Here is an 18,526-nt window from a genome sequence, read left to right on the forward strand (position 1 = left end):
TCAATGACGGACATTCTGACTAATGTAAGGTGGTACCTCATTGTAGTTTTGATTTACATTTCTCTAATAATTAGTGATGTTGAGCAGCTTTTCATGTGTCTACTGGCCACTTGTATATCTTCTTTGGAGAAATGTCTGTTAAGGTCTTCTGCCCATTTTTTGATCAGGTTGCCTGTTATTTTGTTGTTTAATTGTATGTGCTGTTTGTATATTTTGGAGATTAAGCATTTGTTGGTTGCTTCATTTGCAAATATTTTCCCCCATTCTGTTGGTTTTTTTTCATTTTTGTTTTGTTTTATTTGTTTTATGGTTTCCTTTGCTGAGCCTGTAAGTTTGATTAGGTCCCATACGCTTATTTTTGTTTTTATTTCTATTGCCTTGGGAGACTGACCTAAGAAAACACTGGTACAATTTATGCCAGAGAACGTTTTGCCTATGTTCTCTCCTAGAAGTTTAATGTGTCATGTCATGGTTAAGTCGTTAAGCCATTTGGAGTTTATTTTTGGACCACTCTGAATTTTTAAGCCTTCTTCTAACTATGAGAACTGCCCACTGAAAATGTGATATCACCTCTTTTTTAAAGTAGCACAGCACCTGTGTGACTACAGGTGCCAAGTGAATACAGACTCACTGAAGGATCATTAGCTGTTACAACCCTCTGAGCAATTCCAGCAGTTCTGCTTGAGGACAGACGGAATCAGATTAAATTTTCTAGTTGAGGAAGAGAATTTTAAAGATGTTATTATTTCAATATAATTAACTTTCAACTAAGAAAATAACAATATTTTCACTAGGAAACCCAGGGGAATTGAAGCCTTAGAAAATTTGTGGGGAAAAGATGCCAAATTGTAATCTTCTCTTAGCAACACCAGTGGGCGATGCAGCAGTTTAGAAATCTTGACACCGGTTTCAGGAAAAACAAAGGGAGCTGTGTATTTAGGTCACTCAGAACCTTTTCACCAAAAATGAAAAATTCAACTCTCTTACGATGTCAAACTACTGTTCCTTTCTGTTCTCAACTTTGATTTTGCTTCTTGATTAGATTGAAGCAAAGTTTAATTTGGCTTAAAGTTCATTAAGTCAAGTTTTTCATAAGTCACTATGTTTGATTTCTCAGTGTCCACCAAATTAAAAATAATCAACTATTTGTATACATGCAAAGAGGAAAAAAAAAACACTTAATAAAACACATTTAGTATCTTGTTGAAGCTTCCAGACTAAATATACAGACACATGTGCCATTTCCATATAATACATATGTACACACACACACACACACACACACACGCACACACTTCTACACTTGTCTTTAAAAATGTGAGTTGTTACTATGTAAAAATCACTTTCAATGAAAATAACATTCATTAACTCTATGTGGACAGTTTCAGTTTTCACTGAAGCAGTATTTTTATGGTTTCAAAAATTAAAGACCTAAGACATTTAACAAACGATAATCCATACTAAGGTTCAGGAAATTCTTATACTACGTGTACATCATAAAGATGAACTATACACCACAGAGGGACTTACTGGTCCATTGTAAACATGTAACTTTTAAACACGTGTGGGTTGATCCATTTTATTTAAATAAAATGTGTCTGTTTAATTTGTAACTGCCACAAGTAAATATGGCTAAACAGATTTCACACAAGTGGAAGCTTTATTTCCTATGTCTATCTTAAAATGCAGACCCTGTGGCATATGCGAATTTCACTATGAGAACACAAGGGGAAGAGGACAGACACCTCAAAGAAACAGGCAATCAGCTCAGGCAGTGGAGGCCAGAGCATAAGGGCAGACCATTCTGATAGCCAGTCGAGAGGAGCAATGCCGTGTGTTTTAAGAAAAATACAGAAAGAAAGAAACTGTGATTTCAAATGCAAGTCTCATATCGAGTATCACAACTGTGGATAATTCTCTGAATTTCAGGCACTGAGTCACAATACATATGTCTAGATCAAATACTCTAGGACAGGGGTTGACAAACTTTTTTTGCAAAGGGCCAGACAGTAAATATCCTAGGCTTTCCTGGCCATACAGTCTGTAGCAACTACCCAACGCTGCCACTGAGGCACAGAAGCAGCCATAGGCAACATATAAATGACCGAGAGTGGCTGGGGTCTAATAACACTGTACTTACAAAAACAAGCAGTGGGCCAGATTTAGGGTACAGGCCAGTTTGACAACCCCGGCTCTAGGCTGCAGTTCTTGACATGTTTTTGAAAAATAGCAAGCCGGGTGAGAAACAATTTTCATTACACCTGGGCAGTATATACATAGGTATGTTTCACACTATGATATGTACGCTTACTGTAGGCAATGCACCTTGATATTCCTTATTCTATTGTATTTTATGTTTGGTTTTAGTTTTGGGTGATTCTGGGGGATCCAACAGAAACCACTAAGTTGATCTCACAAATTGACAGTGAGTGACTCACAGTTTGAAAAAAAATTTGCTCCAGTGTGAAAACAGCAGTTGGGACTTATCCATTCACTGATTACCCAAATCAATGATGGAAGCTTTTCAGTGACATATAATATTTATTGAATGCTTTCTATGTGTCGTGCACTGGCATATGTTCTAGGAATCTAGCAATTTAAAAAAGTATATTGCCCCATAATAGCCAGTATTGTTGTACACATATATGTGTAAAATAGGATAATAACTGAACTACCTACAAACCTCATGAGACTACTGTGAAAATGAGGCATTTGGCAAATATTAGGCATCTAGTAATTTCTCCATATCACCATTACTCAAATAATTAAATACCCAGAAGTACTTTTAAAACTCAAGTTATCATCTATACTAAAATAAAAAGATGCTACAAAATAGGTTAAAATTCTGGGACTTCCCTGATGGTGCAGTGGTTAAGAATCCGCCTGCCAATGCAGGGGACACAGGTTCAATCCCTGGTCCAGAAAGTCCCACGTGCCTCAGAGCAACTAAGCCCTGTGCACCACAACTACTGAGCCTGTGCTCTAGAGCCCTCAAGCCACAACTACTGAGCCCACGTGCTGCAACTACTGAAGCCCACGTGCCTGTGCTCCACAACAAGAGAAGCCACCACACTGAGAAGCCCTCACACCGCAACAAAGAGTAGCCCCTGCTCGCCACAACTAGAGAAAGCCCGCACACAGCAAAGAAGACCCAACACAGCCAATAAATTAATTAATTAATACATTTACTAAAAAAGTAAATAAGTTAAAATTCTAATTCTTTAGTTAATGAAGATGGCCTTATCTACATTATTTAAAAGTAGTACTGATATACTGACATTCAAAGTTACAACAGAGAATTTTAATTCCCGTCTCTCTCTTCCCTGCCCCCTCAAAAAAAGTCAGAGAGGATTTAAAAGTTTAGATTCCATCCACAAACCACATGCCATCTTTAGATCAATTTTTACCATCAAGTGACCTACAGCAAATGATAGAGGTGAAAAAAACTCAAGAAATATAAAAGATGCTCCAAAATCTGTTAAAATGATTACTATGCCTGCATGATCATTTAAAATCGGCCATATATAAACTTCATAAAACCCATCTTTTAATTGTTAGAAAAATTATTTTCCCACACTAAATAACTATTTTGCATTATCAACAACTAAAAGTGAGCTCCATAAGAGCAGAGATTTTTGTCCACTTTTTTTCGCTGCCATACACCCCAAATCTAGAAGAGTCCTTGGCACTTAGTAGATCCCCACTAAATATTTGTTGCATGAAAGAATAGTGAAGAAACAACGACTTGTCAATTTGTTTATGTTTTAATATTATGGCATTCAAAAACTTAATATAAAATGTAAATCATTAAAAGTAACATTTAAAGACTGCCTGACAGTTCTAGCTTAACTGGTTTATTAAATCTTATGATTGGTCAGAAATTAATGTCTATTTTTATAGAGATAAAGAAAGAATCTTACCTTCTTTTTCTACTCTAAAAACAAAAGTTCTTTGTGTTGTAACGACCTCAAATTTGTTGTCTCCTTGAACTCGTACCGTAGATATAGCAGAAAGGGGAATTATTCCTTTTGAATACTTCTCCTGTATTGGTTAGAGAAAAAGATACATAAAGAAGACACATTAAAATGAAATTCCCCTGATCAAAAATAGAATGGCACGACATTTACAAGTGCTTCTCTTTCATAATTTCAATTTAAAAATTAAAAACATATAAATAGCATACATCCTCATATACACTTAATACCCCAGAAAGGAAAATATTAAGTGCCCCTTCCCAGTGAGATACCTTTTCACTTTTCTCTTCAGCTGCAATCAAGAGGCAATGAATCACATACAAACAATGTACTACACCAGCAAAATACAGTTCCAAAAAAGAGCAGTATGTTCTTTGAAACAATCTGGTCAAAACGATTTTATGGTGTTTGCAGGCATCTGCTGGTCATCACAGGTACTGTAACTAAACCATTTCAAAACCACTGCTACATATTGTGAACAAGAATATTATCTAAGAAACCAGACTGTTGGATTGTATCAATTAACTCATATTACTCAATGCTCTGATGATGCAGATCTTAAACTCACACTGCATCACTTTTTATCCTCCAGTGACTAAAGATGAAAAAGAAAAAATGTGGGATCAGCTGTGTGCAGTTAGCATATACATATTACAACTTTGCTCAAGAAGGTCATTCTTAAGACTCTCGATTCCTTTCTCAGTCTGCATTTTCCTGGACCCTCCTAAACGATCTGGCATAGTAATCACCCCACAATTTCATCTATTTACTATGAGTATAGTATTTACTGGGCCCTGTTTTGGAAAGAAAATTCAAAGAGTAATTATACATTCGAGTAGCCTCAAAATGAAAAACCAACTAACCTAATGAGAAAAAAGTTTAAAAATGAGTACAAAACATTGGAAACAAGAGTACAAAGACGAGAATTCTCAGTTCTGCTTACAAGAGGTCAGAGGTATTTTCACAGAAATAGTGACATTTGAACCCGACTTTAAGAAACTTTAAGTTAACCAAATAGATAAGTGAGGGGGTTGGGGGCATCTTGGCCAGAAAGACTGAGTAATAAAGGTGTAAAGTAGAGACGTAAGAGGAGCTGCAGTGTACAGTCAAAAGAGATGAGGCTGAAAACATAAATTAAGGCCACATTATAAAGGGTCTTGAGTATCAAAAGAGTTTAAACACAACTTTATGGGGTTTCTTCTGTAATTCCTTTCCATCATCTACAGAACCATTATCTTTGACTCAGGTTCCAAATAATTTAAACAATTGGTTAGGAGAAGTATACACTAAATCACTCCATGGAGAGCACAAGGGTCAAGTTCATATTCCTCCCACCTGCAAACTTCAGCCATACACAGCAGCTAGGTAAAAGACAGTTGCTATGAGCAACGCAGCCATCTACTGGGGGGTTTCTCCTCTACCACTTGAGGGGATACACTATACTCTCATGGTGCTCCCTCTCAGTTATCTGACAGTTTCCTCTCCTCCACTGCCTCTGCTCTAACCCCCATCCCTGTCTTTACGTATCCATCAAAATCCTATACATCCTTTAATGCCATCCTCAACAACAACACCATGAAGGCTTTCCTTTATCCTCTCAAGCAGCCAAAATCAAGTAAGATACCTGAACCATGATTTAGGAAAATGAGGGGGCAACGTCCTAGAAAAAGGAGAGGGATGCCAAAGAATAAGTACTTACAAAATAACTTTTTCTTCTCCTTATTTTCCATTTTTTTGGTTTTATCTTCTCTCCCTAAAGAAAAAAACCCCTTCTTATTATTTCAACTACCAACTCTACGTGGAGAATTCTAACATCTGTCCCTTTCTTCCTTCCTTGTCCATCTCTGTCAACTCCACCCCCACATTTCGAATCATCAATGGGACAACTGTCCCATAAGAACCTCAAACTTTAAAACTGAATTACCTTCTAGAAATATACCCTCCTTCTACATCTGTTCATTAAAATATCACTTTTCTGGTCAGTCTCCAACAGAACAGGCTTTGACTTGTGCTTCTTTTTTGTACTCACATAACTTGGGACTCTCCCAACAGCTACGGTGTCGACTTACTCCCTACCACTTCCTGACTCTTCGTAGCCACATTAGCCTTCTTGAAGTTCCCTGAACACATCGTGGCTCTGCTCAGTCCAGTGACTCCGCATACTCTGTTCTGCAAGGAATCATTTTTCATACCTACCTTCACATACTTACTGCCTCTACATCTTTGCTATTTCAGCATGAATACATGCTCTGAAACAAGCCCTCTGACCAGTCTCTTCTCTCAGCCTTCTCATCCTCACCCAGCCAGATAACCCTAATTTAACAGTAACCTGTACTTTTTCTCTACAGCAATTACTAATTCTAATTTAAATGATGATTTTTCATATTTACTGTGGGATCATCTATTAATACAGTCTTCCCAAATTGACTGTGCATCTTACATCTGTTTTCTTCATTACCTTTCACGTAATCAGTATAGCATATTTTCTGAGTGAATGAATCCTATGTCCAATCAATCACAATTATACAAACTGACGGCTCGTTTTTAGTATTTTTCTAAATTCATTTTTTTAAATGCTCCCACTGACCTATACAGCCTACACCCTGATAAATTAACACCTGATTTCCTACACACTCTCCTGACTGGCCTCCCTACTTTCAGCTTGTTTTCCCTCTCACCTTTCCTGCATGTTATTGTTCAAATGTCATAGTTGGAGAGAATAAAGGAAAGATTCACGGAGGAGGAGAACAAGATGGGTCCTGAAGTTTGCACAGGATTTTCATGGCTGGTAACAGCTAATGAGATTCAGAGCGAAGAGCAAAACCACAGAGGTGAAAATACAGGAAAAGACACACAAGTTCTCCACAGCTGTACCAAGACACTGCCGAAAAAGGTCACTGCAAAGAAATACAGGACGTGACTGGCTTCACAAAGAAAACCCAATAAATGCAGGTGGGTTACAATGGTGACACTGGGCAATACCAGACCAGGACTTACTCTAGGAATTGACAGGAGGGAGAGAATGTCTCCCCATTTTCAGGCAACCTGAGAGATGAGAAGGGGCACAGCACTTTGGCAACAGTGAAACAGTCTCTCTGGCTCTAAGTTTGTAGTGGCTGAGTCTGGACAGTGAAAAATTCAAAATATCTAAAAACATTTATTTACACTTTATCCCCCAGGTGATCCATTCTACAATTTGCCTAAGAATTAGAGGAGATTACAAAAATACATCTCTAGTGAGATAATTAACTATGTGTTGAATAAAATGTTACCATTAACCCATTTTTCAGTAGAGAAAAAAATGAAGCAGCATTATAGGGAAAGATACAGGAATTTTAAAAAGGAGATTTTCCTTTTTCTATATCTCTTCAAAGAGATTAAAAAAAATTCCTTAAAAACATAACAACTCACCAACATGCCTACAATAATAGCGTTGCTTAACATGTTAGTACTTATGGAAGAGTAACAGAAAAATAAATTCCCCAGAAGTGATCAAAATGGACTTAAGAAGCGAAATATTATGTTGCTTTAACCTCAGGAAGTTGTAGTTTCTCTAATGGCTCATTTATAATCTTTTACGAGATTCCAAGATAAAATTCAAAATTTTTAACACTGTAGAGTTTATTTTACATTTCTATCCTAACACACAATAAAGACAAAACAGGAAAAAAAGAAAAAGCTAAACTAAATGACACTAGGCTCAAAACGACTGCATTTTTCAGCATGTGAAAATTTCCTCAAGCAAAGAAATTTTAAAGCATCCCCTGAGCCTATAATACACAGATATCTAGGTCAAGTTTGTCATTTATCTACCACTTTCAGACAATGAAATGACCACAGGGCAATTCTGCCCACAGCTGAGTGAGAATGGGGGTGAGTTAGATCTCTTGGCAGGTGACGAGATATTAAGGCTGTTGGAATGATGCCCTTTTCAATAACACAATGAAAAGGCCTTGCTGAGAAGACATGATTGAGTAGCACTGAGGAAAGCAGAAGAAAACTAGGGGAACAGGCAACTCTGCAAACTACCTCCTGAAAGCCCAACCACAGTCTTCTCAAGTGCACATTTAAACACTAAAAGACACAACTCCTTGGTGCACAGGGCCAGGAAAGCTGCACACCCAGCTGAGACCAAAGCAATGGTCACACCTACGCCCTCTGTCATGGCCTTGAAATTCCCTCTTCCCAGTCCACCAATCCATCCCTTTTGCCAGAAGGGTCACAACAGAAACCACACCTCCTTTTAGGAAACCATCCTAGTGTTTTTGTTTGTTTGTTTTGCCATCATGAAACCAATCATCTGAAAAGTAAAGGAACAAAATGCCATAGGAAACAATCTGAACTTTTTAACAAATTTTAATGTCAAGGTAAATAATTTGTAATAATTCACCTTAACAAACTTTTTATCCCAATTTCAAACCAAGGCTGCATCATTTTTATTGCATCAGTGTGGATAGGTGCTCATCTCCTCACTACAGTTGACAGAGTGAGTCTGATTGGACAGAGACACTAGAAATTATCTCTCCCGAATGATAATGATACCAACACCAACAGAGCCTGATGGCACGGAAGCCTGTCTCAATCCTGAATAGTTTTCTTCCTCATTTCAAGCAAACCAGAGAAGGGCACAGCTGCTGAAGAAAACCAGGGGTCAGACTGCATCAGATACAACAGAGACTACACTGTACCCATCCTAGGTTATAGAAATTGTCTCAACACTCAAATGAACAAGCAAACTATAAACAATAGCTAAGGCAGAATACTAGCTTTTAAAAATGTTCATTCCATATCTTGCAAATGTCAAAGAGGCATGTTTAAACTTATCTGATGCTTTAGTGGGATCACTGCAAAGTGAAACCAATTAACACTTCTCTAAACTTTCTATTATTATTCTCAGTGTTTCAGCATGCAGTGCGTATTACTTTGTCTAAAAGCATATGCTCTTTTTCCTTGTAGCACCCAACAATCAACATATGAAAGGGAATCTAAATCTCTATTCAAGCCACAAATAACACCAATATTAGGCAGTGAAAAATCGCTAAATAATGAGAAAATATTAGATTATAAACCCTAGATAAGAGGATGTGGTTAAGTGTTAAATCAATATATTAAAAGATGTATATAGTTAAGATTGTAAAACTGTATGATTTTAACTAACAAAAAATACAGTCTATTCATTAGTTCCAACATTTTAATTAAGGAAATTTTCAAACACATAGAAGTTGAAAGATCAGTACAACAAACACTCATATCCTCTACCTCAATTTGACAATTGTTAACCACTTTTTGTTTTATCTCACTATGCATGTGTCTATATATATATATATATTTACACACACACACACATATAAATATACATTTAGAGACAGTATATATAGATAGGTAACATTTGAAAGACATTTGCAGATATAATGACACTTCACTCCTAAATATTTCAGCCTACATCTCCTAAGAATAAAGACATTCTCATACCTAATGAGAAGGACATGATCAAAATAGTATCATGTCATTAAGACTCAACTGCCGAAAAAATATATTGTAAGCACTTGCACATCAAGATTTTCAGTGAGCTCTAACTTCAAACACAACCTCCTCAGCTTCCTTTCCCGCTAGTCTCCCAAACGTACTCTATTTTCCAGTCAGAGAATCCGGGCATCTCATTGTTCTCTCTGCTATCAAGTCCTGTTCTTTCTAGTTTCTCTATGTATAAACAATTCCTCTTTCTTCAAACTTCATGGCCATTAGAAATCTCATGCAAGAAGCGTTCCTCTGTTCTTCCACACCCCTTCCAAAGGACAAAATAACCTCTCCTTGCTTTGCCATTTTCCATTTGTGGTGTCATTTTGTAAACATTTTTAGTGCTTTCTAGGATAAAGGCAATTTCTTATGTATCTGCATATCACTCATAGCAGTTTCTGTAGTTTGTAGGAGATATTCCATAAATAATTGTTAGATATGTAAGTTTTAAAAAATTTTATGCGCCAGGGGAAAGTTAAACTATAAAAAGAGTTAAGTGTTTTATCCTATGCAAATTCTTTTCATGGTGATACCCCAACTCCTATTCTTAAAGACCAAGTCACGTGCTCAGTTTATTCAAGTACACTCAGCGTGCACAGGGCAATCTTTGGAAAGTGTAAAATATACTTACCTTATCGTTATTATAATAAGAAATGCTAAGGCCATCAAATTTCACCCATCTCTTCTGAAACATGCGTTTTCTGTAAAACATGTGAAATTGTCATTTTACACTTAAGAACCATGAACCTGGATTTTAAACACCTTTGTCATATAGAACTGTGTTGAGTACATTCCCATTTGCTACTAAACAGTGAAGAAAACAACAGGCTATGACAATGTATAGTTTTAGCCATGGTACAAAGGAAAGAAAATACATACAATGACACTTGCTTAATCAGTTGACCAGTGTTTTTAAAAGAGGATACTGCTAACAGTGTCATCATTTTTTTTTTTTTTGGGGGGGTACACCAGGTTCAATCATCTGTTTTTATACACATATCCCCGTATTCCCTCCCTTCCTTGACTCCCCCCGTCATCATTTTTTAAAATGTAACTTGCAGTGTCATCATCCACGTCTGTAAGGCTGAGGGGAAAATACTATCACTGCAGAAACACTATCCCTGCACCCATATCCCTTAAAGGAGATAATTCCTTAATTAAGATAACAAATTTTTATCCTTCGATAAGCTTATAACATTTTATCTTATTTTTTAAAATGCTTGCTTTGGAGCATGAATAATATTTTGCTAAAATAACCAAGCTTTGTCAACTGGATTTACATAGATATATTATTTAATTCTGATCAAATAAGCTGAAAAGGCCCTATCTAAATATAGAGAATCATTTGCAATCATCCAAAATTCACTGAAACATTAACATTTTGAGAAAAAGGATCACATGAAAGGCAAATGCAGTTTTAAATGATTACTGACGTGAGAAACGAGGCGAAATAATGCCAACACGTGTTCCCCATTTAGGCATAAAGGAGAAAAAAAATTTTCTGACTGTGTAAGAAGAAAGTGAAGACCCATTTCTAGTTGAGGTTATTTTTGTTATGTTTTAGTTCCCTTCCCCGAGGTCAGACAATCCTAAAGGTTTTGAATGTCCTATTTGCTATATGACTCTCAGTGTGAACAGATACAATCTAGATACTTTTAGCCTTTATCACAGATAATACATGAAATCTAACTTCCCGCTTAAAAAAACAGTCATTTCTAAACAAATAGGTAGTTTCCTAACACGTTTAAGATACGGAAATGGTATAACTTTCTGTGGTTTTCAGAAGATTTATAATCTTCTGAGAGAGAGAAAAAGCACTTTGGAAAGTGTGGAGAACTTGCCTTACCAGCTCTTTCCTGGGCCCCACACACCTACTACTCTAGTGAAATACAGCCACCCACCCACATTGATCATTAGCCACTTTACTCTGCATAAGATAAACTTAAAACAAATCTGATCAAAGGGAGAAAAGTTTCAAAATTCGTTGGTGTGGACCACATTTTCACATATAAGCACTGAATTAATCGTGAAGTTAATAAGAACATGACAAGACCTTAAAATCATATAAGCACAACTAACTACCCAGCCCTTTCCATCTTACTCCCTCATCCTTCTGCTTCTTTTAAACTTCTCTTGGTCATGTGTTTTCTTAACCTTGCAACATCCAACAGTGTTGGTTTTTACTTCCTTCATTGACTCCAGGGTTCTTCAAGTTGCCAGCGTGAAGAGTTACAAGGTAAAGAAATACTAAGCAAACACACAATCATTACACACTGAATAAAATCAACACTCATTTCATATTGGTCTGTCACACGTAAAGGCAAGTAAACAGACATCTTCCCACATAATCTCAACAGTAAGTCTCCAAATCAAGATTTTGTTTGGGGCCCACCTTACATGGTGAATAGCAGTGAGCTGGAGCTCAGCAGTACATATAATCTTCCGTTTTCGGATAAAAATAATCAACATCTGTAGGAGATAAAGGCCTTAGGACCTTCCATTACCCCTCTAAATCCTTTGCTGACTACTCCTTATCTTTCAGAGTTCCACCTAAACCACCTACACAGACATTCCTTCCCTGATGAGCCAATCCAAAGCAAATCACAAAGTTATTCTCTCAAAGCACCCTCTCCTCTTCCTCACAGCACTTAACACAATCTCCAATTACATGTTTGCTTAGTTGCTTCATGTCTGTCTCCCAGTCCTTATGTTTTACAAGGACAAGGTCCAAGGATGTTTCATTCTCTACCAAATGATTAGCAACTAACACAGAGACAAACATGGCTCTAAAAACTAATCTGTTGAATGAAAGAGTGACATGGTTAAGCACACGGCCCCTTAGCAAAAAACTGCCAGATGAAAGACAAAACCTCAAATGACCAGCACTCAAATAAGCAGCATATTTTAAAAGAAAGGCTGGCAGAAAGCAAGAAAGCTTCTGAAACCTCGGAGTTAAAGTTTCAAAACCTGCCAAAGCTGAAAGTGAAAAAAGCTTAGAACCTACTTTAACATGTTTTACTTAAGATTGTTTAGTTGCGGCCACTTGGACTCAAAGTTTTCTTAGAATTCCATCACCATCTGGATAGACAGTTTGAGGTCCGAGGCATCATCCAGGAACTTAACATTTGTGTCCACAAGAAAATCAGAAGGAGAAGAAGGGCAGACAGCTCAGAGATGAGTCAAAGATGCTCTCATGTGACCAGCTACATTTCTCTTCTCAGGTACCAACTACAAAGGACACACTCAATGCTTGGCTTTCTGAAGAAGAAAGCCAACCTCAGCCTCAGAGAGACTTGACTCCTAAGATACTCCCCAACCATTTTAATTTTCCCAACTACCAGGTGATTATTAGATGTGTTCAGCCATTTTAACTGAATATTTTTAAAGGTTAGATCTGTTTAATAATCTATGGAAGGACAGGTAAATAAGACAAATCCCAGCCCACAGTGAAATGGAAAGACAGCATGGCAGCTGAAAAATCAAGTGTTCCGCAGTTGGAGACAGCCACCTTTCAATCCCACCATTAAAACATTCCTTCCGCTACCATTCATTCATCCAGTGAGCCATCAAATCTGTGGGTATCTATCCTGAGGACACTGTCCTCCAGCCATACTGCCTCCTCGCTCTAGACTCCTTCTTGCCTCACGGCCTTCCCATTTTCTTCACTGGAATGCTCCCTGCCTGCCTGCTCCTGACTTGGCTGGCTCCTTATCCTTGAGATCTCAGCTCAGAAGTCACTCCCCCAAGTGGCCACCACTGAGTAACACAAAGATCCTTCAGGTTCCTTTAGTCTCTCGCTCCCTTTCTTTACTTAACGACACTTAGCAGAATCTGCAGTTATATACTTGTTTTGTGTCCTCCACTTCCCAAACTAGATATTGAGATCCTTGAGCGCAGAAACCATTTATGACTTTTTACTCAATGTAAAACCAGCAACTACCACGGTTTCTAGCATATAAAATATGCTGAATATCTAGTGAATAAACTGACAAATATATTTCTCAGTGCAAGATGCTTCCTCAAATTTTCATTTTATGTATAGAGAAAACAAATACTACTAAACCACTTCACCCTTAATCTCATTTTTTGCTTTTTGCAAATACTATGACAAAAGCTTTGTAATTCATCATTAGTTACCATATAATTTAAAAACACATTTTACAGTTAAATATTTTTTAAATATATTCTTTAAGATGTGTGCATTTTGTACCTTCCTATTTAAAAATGCAAATTAATAAATATGTTTCTAAAACTAAATTTATATAAACATTGTTTAATCTATTTGGCTCATTAAGTGTGTCAACATTCAAGTAGTTATTTTCTGCACGTGAACCTCAATACTGAATTCTAATAATTGGTTAATTAAAGATAAGAACTTATACTTAGATCCTTTCTCACAATATAATTCCACTTTCTAGCAAATGGAAACTCTGACTTAAGTTGGTAAACTCCAGAAATTAATCAAAATTTCAACTATTGATACATAAAATGGAAAGCTTAAGAAACGCTGCTGTTTCTAAATGTCAACACAATTTTAAATTTAAAAAATTGGTGAATGGTAAATTTTTAAGAATTATCTTTTCTGTGCAAGAGTTAAATATTTTTCTCATGTATTTATAAAAGTCTACTTGATATCAGGCAACTAATTCCAGTGTAATTATGTTAAATTAATCTATTACACACAATTAGAGGTTACTAAAATACTTTAAAAGCTCTCTCTGACATGTTATGCCTGTCCCTTAAATTTCAATTAACAACTTAGTTTACTTAGTAAATGTTAAAAAAAAAGAAAGTATAAAACACAATGTTACTCTAGTCTGTGTTCCTACTAACACATGACACAAATTAGATCTGAAATAATAAATTATTACACAGAGAAGAGATTTTAAAGTTTGTCAATAAAGAAGTTATTTGGCACAACAATCTTGATAATAAAAACAGCAAACACTTATATAGCGCTTTGTTCTAGGCACTGCTGCAAGCCATATACAAACATTATTCAATCCTCCGAACAACCATATAAGGCAATATTATTATTATTCCCATTTTACATATGAAAGCACAGAGGAAGTGGCAGGTTAAATAATTTGCCCAAGCCACACAACTAATAAAGATCATTTCTGTTGAGTCAATTCCAGGCAATTTGGTCCCAAAGTCTATGCTCTTAACAACTACACAAAAAAGACTCTGGTACATTTTACGGCAAAGCATCCTTGATATCCCTTTAGGTAGCAATAACATTTGACCTCTACCAATTTAATACGTGAGTTCAGTTCTGCAAAGTGCTTCAGAATTCCTCCAGGAAAAAAAAGTAAAGTAGACATGAAAAATATTAGCCTAGGTTTTATCCTATTTTGTTTTTAGGGCTCTAAAGGGAAACATTTCTTTGAGAAGCTTTTTTAGAATAATGCATAAGGCATGTGTGGTGTTATTGAACGGATTTCTATAAGCTCTTCCCTTGAGCTCTGGTAGAGCAGGTGGTATAAAGTTTCAACTGCTATTATAAATACAGCCTCACCACCTGGTGTCAGTTTTTGTTGTCTCAAAAACTGTATCTTAAAAATACTTTTTTAACAACAGTGTATATACAAACAATTACATCTCTATTTATGAAGTACCTACATGAAGGCACTCCTATCTAATTTCAATCCTAAGTGCCAGAAGGTTTGTTTTTTTAAAGATTACATCTTTTAGCTTTAAAAAAAGTTACAGAATTGGATAACCATCCTAATCAATGATATTAATTTAAAGTGGCAGAGGCTACCAAACTATCATCTTTAAATATCACATAGCCGAAATGAATCTCAAAGTAATTAAGTCGAATTTACGGCTTTTATTAATCATGGTATTTTAATCATCACAAAAATACTTCTCAGTTATTTTAAACAATATCTAAGAAAAAAGATATCATAAACATGCTGTTCCAGATGCACCTGCCTTGTTTACATAATCCTTAAGAATTATAGGCATATTTTATCTTATTTTCTGCTTGAACCCTAACTAGGCTCAATATTTTTTAGAACTACAATTTCCAAAAGTACAGATTTTTGTTTATCTAATTACTCAGTTTTTATTTAGCTATTTTATCTCATTACTCTTAAGTATGAGGTTTTTAAATGCTGCAGTATTAGTTACGAAGTATTTTATAGATACACACCTAAGGAATTATAATATTTCTAGAAAATATCAGCACTTTTCTGTTCTAGAGTATATTTCCTCACTTTTAAGTAAACCAAAATGATTATTTCCAAGATTATATGAACCAAAAGGAGCTGGGGCCAAAAAAGCAAAAACAAAACAAAAACAAAACAAAAACTTTCTTAAATCCCAGCTTCCATTTTGGCTTTAAATGAGAGAAAAACAAATTTTAACATAAAATCTCAAGCACTAAAAGGAGTTTTAGAAGTTAACGCTAAAGCATGAATTTTAACGTGTGACTCCCAATTTTTACAATATTTACAAAGAGCTTTGTGCTTACATGACACGGTAAGTGAAAAACCATGTTAAAAGACTCAGACCTCTTTCTTTTATGGAGTCATACTCTGTTTAAAAAAAAAAAAAAAATGAAACCAGCTTCTAATTAAGATGGCCAATTAAAAGTTTGCATTTATCTCTACTCCTCCTAAAACCTCAAAGGATTAAAAAACAAATAAAAATAAATAACTACAAGCCAACACAAACCAGAGAGTAACTGATAGTATCAGTATCAAGAAATCCGGAAAGCCCAAGGAGGAATAGGGACTAACTCATGAGGTTTCAGAGAGCTGACTGCTAAGCCTGCAACAGATCAGAATGAGAGGAAAACCAATTTACTCACGAAATTTCAGAAGGTCTCAGGAGATACAAGCACAAGTAACTCTGGAATTGACTATGAAGGAGACAGGGTGCTGAGAATAGGAAGATTTGTTGAAAGGCAATTAAAGAGATAAACTTGCACCCCTCACTACTCCATCTCACAATCCCTCCCTTACTTCTCAGCTGGAAGACTGCCCCTCCTCTTCCTCAACAGGGTAATAGACTTGTGTTCACTGGAAAGATCAAGCAGGGGTCTTTGGACTGGGAGACTCAGACAGGCTAAAGGTAGGGGACAATATTAAAAACAGCAGAATCAAGTAAAACTCTGTATCATAAATATTTATACTCAAAGTCCATTTTCCCTACTGAGCTCCCAAGAAGCTGTTAACCAGTCTTCCCACCCTCAATAAGGAGATTTATTTAAAAGATACTGGCATGAGAAGTCTCCAAGAAAACATATTAGGAAAGCCTAGCAAGATCATCTCACAGGAAATAGATAGCAAGACCCATCAGGGCCTATTCCAATCAGCTTTGTAGGATCTCATTTTTAAATGAATAACCCAAAGAGAGAATCATTCATGAAAGGAAGAGGAAATAGATATGGCAAACTTCATGTTGTCTTATTTTAAGAAATTGCACAACAGCCCCAACATTCAGCAACTACCACCTTGATCAGTGAGAAACCATCAACATTGAGGCAAGACCCTCCACCAGCAAAAAGATTATGACTTGCCGAAGGTTTAGATGATAGTTAGAATTTTTTGGCAATAAAGTTTTTTTTTAATTAAAAAAATGAAAAGCCCAAGATTAATAAAACATTTAAGGAAAACATCTCTAAGGTAAAAGAAGGGGAAGAAATCTTCTCCAAAAACCTGAAAGAAACAGACTCTACAGGAAAAGAAAGCTTCAAAACACTTGTTACTATTCATAGGGAGATAAGAGGATATATTATGTCCATGGAACAATAACAGTACATTATAAGAAGAACACTCAAAAGAAAGAAAGTGCGTCCTATATTAAATACAGGACAACAAAAAACAAAAATGGGTTAGAAAATATAAGGTAAATAAGCTTTCTTAGGGGGCTGTAGGATGATGAAATTGATTTGTGTATGTATTTTGATTACTTTACAAATTCATAGTCCTGAGGAAGAATGTGGATAAATGAATTTAAAGTACATAAAAAACTAAGCAAACCAAAAAAAATCAATAATTATTAATTCCAAGGAAAACTAAAGATTGCAAATAAAAGAAAAATTAATCATAATGTGTTGCAAAGCTCAAACGTGAGTAGCACTTACATAGACATTAAGAGTATAAAACTAAATGCAGATATAATGTAGACATTTTATATAACTAAAATAATGATTACATGGGAACTGTGTCTACACAGGGGGGACAGTGGGTGAAAATGAATAAACATTATATTCCACAATAATGTCTCAACAGCTAATTACTAACACTGAAAAGTCACAAAGAAACAGCATGAAAATACTATTAAGATAAAGTAAATACCAAAAGAAACTACTAAAGAAAGCAGAAAGTGTCTGCCTCTTGTGATAAAGTGAGAGAAGAGGAAAATCTTTTTTTCTTCCAGTTGTTTTGAGCTATAATTGACATACCACACTGTATAAGTTCAAGGTGCACAGCGTAATGACTTGACATCATGAAACGATTATCATAATACATTTAGTGAGCATCCATCATCTCTTTACAGATGCAACATTAAACACAAAAAAATTTCCTTGCGATAAGAGCTCTTAGGATTTACTCTCAATCACTTTCATATATAACATACAGCCATGTTAATTATACCTATCATGTTGTATAGTACAAGTACTTATTTATCTTATAAACTGGAAGTTGTACCTTTTGACTGTCTTTATCCAATTTCCCCTCTCCCCAGTTATTTTTTCTCAGTAAGCCATGCAGCACTTTCAGACACTTTAAACCATGTGCTTTTATAACCACCAAAAAACTTAATTTTGAAAGTTTAATGTCAACACATGATTTCTTTACCTTATAGCTGTCAAGGTAAGAACTGACTAGAACTTACTTTTGATAACATCAAAGGTAACCTGAAATGAAATGATGCTCTTCTGAAGAGAAAGAAAGCCGAGGTTTACTGAGCCCTGCTTTAGGGGCTCTGTTGTCAGACTCAACAGAGTTACCTACTTTTCCAGTTGACCCCACAGAGGAAATCTTGACCTTACACTTGTATGTGTGGGAAACAGAGGGGTT

The 18,526-nt window shown here is 35.9% G+C and overlaps 1 protein-coding gene across 7 annotated transcripts in view; it reads right to left on the reverse strand.

The window, feature by feature from the left end:
• The window catches only part of ARAP2 (ArfGAP with RhoGAP domain, ankyrin repeat and PH domain 2), a 185,097-nt gene that overhangs the window by 122,786 nt on the left and 43,785 nt on the right, over positions 1-18,526 (reverse strand). For 6 of the 7 annotated variants that reach the window (XR_009052505.1, XM_057725653.1, XM_057725654.1 and 3 more), the window contains 3 exons: positions 10,123-10,192; positions 5,674-5,727; positions 3,921-4,041 (listed from right to left, as the gene is read on the reverse strand). Coding sequence is in view for 6 of the 7 variants with exons in the window: in XM_057725653.1 (XP_057581636.1) it covers positions 3,921-4,041; positions 5,674-5,727; positions 10,123-10,192 (245 nt within the window). In the remaining variant the exon portion in view is untranslated. The remainder of the gene's footprint in view (positions 1-3,920; positions 4,042-5,673; positions 5,728-10,122; positions 10,193-18,526) is intronic. The other variant, XM_057725655.1, reaches the window with a different exon arrangement.

This window comes from Hippopotamus amphibius, chromosome 3 (assembly GCF_030028045.1).
Source record: "Hippopotamus amphibius kiboko isolate mHipAmp2 chromosome 3, mHipAmp2.hap2, whole genome shotgun sequence".
In the NCBI taxonomy this organism is placed as follows: Eukaryota; Metazoa; Chordata; class Mammalia; order Artiodactyla; family Hippopotamidae; genus Hippopotamus; species Hippopotamus amphibius.